The sequence below is a fragment of the Aegilops tauschii genome, chromosome 5 (assembly GCF_002575655.3).
Source record: "Aegilops tauschii subsp. strangulata cultivar AL8/78 chromosome 5, Aet v6.0, whole genome shotgun sequence".
Lineage (NCBI taxonomy): Eukaryota > Viridiplantae > Streptophyta > Magnoliopsida > Poales > Poaceae > Aegilops > Aegilops tauschii.
The window spans coordinates 265,698,207-265,703,660 of NC_053039.3; the positions used below are offsets into that span (position 1 = coordinate 265,698,207).

The 5,454-nt window shown below is 41.2% G+C and overlaps 1 protein-coding gene across 1 annotated transcript; it reads left to right on the plus strand.

Annotated features, from left to right (window-relative positions):
• The first annotated feature begins 1,167 nt into the window (after positions 1–1,167).
• On the plus strand, positions 1,168–3,458 carry LOC109787629 (uncharacterized). Its single transcript, XM_073499010.1, has 8 exons — positions 1,168–1,380; positions 1,465–1,611; positions 1,697–1,921; positions 2,001–2,490; positions 2,571–2,755; positions 2,831–3,022; positions 3,113–3,250; positions 3,342–3,458. The coding sequence occupies exons 1-8, from the start codon at positions 1,168–1,170 to the stop codon at positions 3,456–3,458; spliced, it is 1,707 nt and encodes a 568-aa protein (XP_073355111.1).
• Positions 3,459–5,454: the final 1,996 nt, after the last annotated feature.

Consider the following 5,454-nt stretch of genomic DNA (forward strand, 5'->3'; position numbering starts at 1 on the left):
ATCGATCCTTTCAACATGTTTGTTTTCGTGTAAAATTTAAAAAAATACACAAAATGACAAAATTCTAGAAATAAATAAATACATATTTAATAGTGCGATGTGACTTTACCTAACTGTCCGGGCAGTACAGCCCGGACAGTTGTACTGCCGGGCAGTTATGTAGAGCCATATCACAATATTAAATATGACCATGGATGGGTTAACTGACGCGGCTATTTAAACTGGTTGGGGCGTCGTTCAACGGCCGAAGTGGGACTAAACTAGCAGTCGCCCACACTGATACTGTAGACATATGCTTATTAAAATCAACGGGCCGTCGCCCACTTAATAATCGCCGCGGGCCCGACGCCGCAAATATCTGCACGAGCCGTCGCTAGGTGAGGGAATATTCCCGACAATCGCGCACGTCGCCCAATTGCCTCGTACGTGCCGACGGCGCGCCCGATCTGATATGCGTCGGCCGCCGCCGCCCACACTGTCGTTCCCCGCCCGACAGCGTCGCCCCGCCGTCAACGCCCGTCGTCACCCCGCACTAGTCGACGTCACCACCCGCCGTCAGCGCCGGCCGTCAGCGCCCACCGTCATCCGCAGCTGTCGCCATCAGACGCCGCCGTCAGCCGCTGTGGTCGCTGTCGCCCGCACTAGTCACCGTCGGGTAGGTATTTCTTTTATTATTTTCATCATAATATAACACATTAGCTGCATGCAACGTCACATAGATATTATTATATGCAGTATGGACATCGATGGTGTGATTGCATGTTCCGTAGAAAAGTGGGTTAGTCTTGTTAATAAGTTAACACCAAGTCAGCGATTTACATTTTACGAAACGGAGATGGAGGGCATGTTACGAATACCTTCGGTCAAGATGCGTGATAATTTGCTTGCGCTTATGATTCATGGTTACAATCCTAGTAGTAAAAAATTCATGGTCCAAGAGGCAGCCGGAAAAAAAGGGTTGATTTCACTGAGGCCTGATGATGTGTTCGCTATATTTGGTTTGAAGAATGAAGGAGTGGATGTTTCTAGTTTTTTGAGTATGGACCAAGGCAAAGCAATAAAAAAATTCCATCTAGTTTTGTTAACAAGAAGAATGGTAAAATATTGATTGATGATCTTATTGAGAAGATTGAGATAAATAAAAACGCGGACGATGAATTTGTTCGGATGGCGTTTCTCGTCCTGTTAGGGACTATAATTGCACCAGTGTCTGATGAGTACATTCCAAAGAATTATTATGCACTAGTGCAAGATGTCAGACAGATAAAAAAGTTCAACTGGAACGCATTCACTTTGCGGTTTTGTTTGTCGGAGATTGGTATGGTCTTGCAGCCCGGCCGTGTTAGGGAATGGCCACATGGCAACCTAGCACTTCTGCAGGTATGATTTATTTTTTAAATTGAATATTTGTATTATGTAATAATAGTGTAACAAATGCTAAATGGTAGTTTTTTTGTTTTGCAGTATCTATATTGGGAGAAGGTGCAGCCAAGCACCGGTCCGCAGTATGATCCTTTAGCACTGTTGAGCCCCTTGATGAGGAATTGGACAGAAGCGGTAGCAGAGAAAAGAGACAAGTACGACTTTCAATATGGTCGTGGTGTTGGAATGGTAATACGTTAAATATTTTTTTCATTTAAATTCTGTAATTAATTATTAATTAAATATGATTGTATGATTCTTATTTATGTTGTAGATCGATGACACCATTACTGAAGAGTACCGATTAAACAAAATTAGAATGGAACAGGCTGAAATTAACAAGAAATCCAGTACGAGAAAGTCTAACATTACTGGAAGGAGAACAGGTGTGAGTACATCTGAGGCTTCAGCTACCCAGAACCCTATTATGGATCGGATTTTGACTGAGCTGAAGCACATTCGTAAGGACATGCTTCGTATGCCGGAGCTATGCGCACAGGTACAAGTTTTCTTATTTTGCCGTTCACTTTGTTTTTTGATGTGTCACATAACTAATTACAACTAATTTTTAATCACAGAGGGTCATAGAGAAATTGAACAAAAGCGTTGTATTCTACAAAGCCGGTGATATTGAAAAAGAAGAAGAGAATGAGTATGGTGAAAATAGTGAAACTAGAAACTATGGTGGAAAACCTCGTAAAGAATTTGTATATAATCCTGACATGGACAATTTCAAAACACCAGGAAAAAAGAATGTGCAAGAGGATGATGAAGATGATATTAATGATTCTGAAGAGAAGAGACCTTATCATTGCACACCTGAATATTTTGATAGTTTCAAGGGTGATAAAGAAGATCCTATCGAAGTTCCTAAGGTATCTGATGAGAAATCCGTTACATCTTTAGGAACAGATGAAATCGCAGCACGTGGATCCGTAGATTCTATTGGAGAAGATGAGGTACATGAGGAGGTTGTAGGGAAACGGAAGCGGAAGGTATCAAACCTTGTAAAGTCTCCTTATGTGCCAGTTATACCGACAAAGCGTGCAAAACGTTCAGCAAAAGCAAGTGAGATTTATCATATTGTTTTCGAGCTGAACTTACTACTTATCATTGACTTATTAACATATTACCGTCATGTATTGCAGAACTATTCGAGAAAGAAGTCTTTCAAGATGAATACGATGTGATTAAAGCTAGTGTTAAGTTTGTTCGTGCTTATGAGCGGTCAGCAAAACATAGAAAGAAGGAAATATTCAATGATGGCATGCGCGAAGGTCTCAGTGTAGAGAGGGCTTGTAAGATTCTTGACCATCAATGGCTAACCGGTGATGTAAGTTATTGTTGTGTTTTCTATTAGCATTCAATGCAAATTGGAATTGTTATACATCATTTAAATTATTTTCAGGTTATCAATGCTTATTCGTCGTATCTTTTGGGAGTTGTTGGTGACAATCGTCATATAATGCCGACCTGGCTGGTCAATTGGTTACTTGAATTTAGACCGGACACCGAGCGAGGAAAAAATGACAACGAAGTTGTGGCGAAGAAGAATGGACCCGTGAATAGATGCACCGATGAGTATTTTAAAAAAGATAAGGTAAGTTCAACTGCCTTAATGTATGCATATATGGGATATAAATAATAAGAGAGTATGTGTTGATTACATCATATTTTCGTTGTGATGCAGATTTATATTCCTCTTAATAAGGGAAATACCCACTGGGTTTCGGTCGTCATGCATCGCCCGAAGGAAGAGTTCCAGGTTCTTGATTCTTTGATGGGACCCGAACTTGACAGTGAAATTAGAGACAAAGTTGAGGAGCTGGTACGGCATAAATTTTCATGGGCATATTGAAACTATCATTTAGTAACTGAACTATGTTAAATTATTTCCGTGCTATTATATATATGAACAGACAAAACAACTTGGATATGACATACGTGATGCGAATGCGAGCGGTGCTGTGAATTATCCGGATGTGTCTACCTGGCCTATCAACACGTATACGATGCCACAACAAGAAGACGGGTGAGTAAATACTTTCATAATATTTTAATATCTTACCTGAAATGCGAACTTATGAAACCTTGTTTGTATGGACCAGCAATTCATGTGGAATATTTGTTCTTCGATGCTTTCAATACTGGAACGGTGGAAAAATGGATTTTTCCCAGGTCTGGTTTTATTTCAAATGCTTATAGTCAATTGAATTCATTATGTAATACTATTTGAATTGTACTAATATGAAGTTCTAACAAGGGTCAATTGATAAATCGAGGGACTTAATAATTGCGCAACTTATTTTTTCGGAGAGAAATACGCTCAACGATGTGAAGGACAAAGTTACCCGGCTTGCAAAGAAGAAATAAATGTGGCAAAATTTATGTACTAGAAAATTTTGTAGGCTCAAATAATGTTTACATTTATTTCGACTTTGATATCTTGTGACGAAGAAGACGCTACTATTTTGAATATTTAAGTCGAGAATGACATTTGAATTATTATTTTGTCTTCATGCCGTTGTCTTTAAATTTGAATTATTCATATTCATAGTTCTGCCGTCATCAAATTGTTTGGATAACAGTCCATGTTTTCCTGTACTGCTAAATGTTTAAAAAAAATGCCCATGTATTCATTACATACTGTAGTGTCGTTGTTGTTTACTGTTGTTTTTCTGCACTGCCGCCGTCGCTTGTAACACCGACATTCTTAGTTTTTCTTTTAAAAAAATAGCCCGACAAGTGCGCCGGCCAGTCTGACGTCAGACTTGACCGACGGCACTGTCACACAGGGCAGCGTCGAACGACGGGTAGCGTAGCGATTTAATCGGAGGCGTTCGACTGCATATGCGCCGCCGGGTATATAAGCAGGTCGTCGCGCGCTACGTCGGGCGAGGTGGGACTAAACCTTTCCTATCGCAACCACCGTGCCTGCAGCGACGCGCGTGACCGCGTGGGCCGGCCCAATAACATTGCACAGCCCGCGGAGCGACGATGGCCCAAGTACCACGCGGCGCGACGACGGCCCAAGTACTACACGGGGCAACGGGAAATGTTTAGTCCCACCTCGCCCGACGGAGCGCGCGACGACCGGCTTATATACCCGGCGGCACATAGGCAGTCGAACTCCTCTGATTAACTCGCTCTGCTGCCTCCGTCCGACGCTGCCCTGTGGGACAGTGCCGCCGGCGCACTTGTCGGGCTTTTTAAAAAAAACGACGGGGTTGTAAGCGACGGCGACCGTACAGTGCAGAAAATCAACAGTAAACAGCGACGGCACTACATTGCATAATGAGCACATCAAAATAAACATAGTAAAAATACTTTTTGCTTTACATAGTCTATCATCAAACAAATACTTATGTCGGTATCGTAGCAAATAGTCTGACATCAACAAAGTACAATAAGTCCCATATAACATAATGTAACAATTATAAAAGATCACATAGATAGAAGCAATCCATCAAAAAATTGTCTTCAATCAAAGGGTGAAGCAATCTTCCATAGCAATCCATCAAAAAATTGTCTTGAATCAAAGGGCGAAGCAATCTTTAATACTCCAGAATTCAAGCAAAGTTCCTACATACCAAAACAGTAAGATATGTGTTAATTCACAATAAACAAATAAATTTGGTTTGAACAATAAGATTTACAATAACATACGAAAATCATACTTAGGATTTTGAGGGCGCGTGGACTTATAATGACCCGTAAGACCGCACTGTCCACATTGACGTTTGCTTTTCTCATCAAAAGCTTTAGGTCGCCCATTTTTAGTGACATCAGGACCATCTTTACCGCGGCCTTTAACATTCTGTTTTGGTGCGCCTTTGGTGTTAACTTTTGCGAGATCACGAACAAGACCATGATCTTGATTAGGCTCAAATGCATCGTCGTTCACAAACTTTACCTCCGCACCAGGCTCATCCTCCTCAGTGTAATCATTATCTATTATGTCCCTCAGAGCCGCCTTCAACTTGTCGAATAAAAATGGTTTATGGCATGCTTTATGAGTTGCTTCGGCAGATA

What these genes read in the sequence shown, in the direction of transcription:
- LOC109787629 (XM_073499010.1), top strand. Translation starts at nt 1,168, where the DNA reads ATGGCGTTTCTCGTCCTGTTAGGGACTATAATTGCACCAGTGTCTGAT. An exon ending in ATCAATGGCTAACCGGTGAT is followed by an intron (nt 2,756 to 2,830) that starts GTAAGTTATTGT and finishes AATTATTTTCAG; the next exon opens with GTTATCAATGCTTATTCGTC. An exon ending in AGTATTTTAAAAAAGATAAG is followed by an intron (nt 3,023 to 3,112) that starts GTAAGTTCAACT and finishes GTTGTGATGCAG; the next exon opens with ATTTATATTCCTCTTAATAA.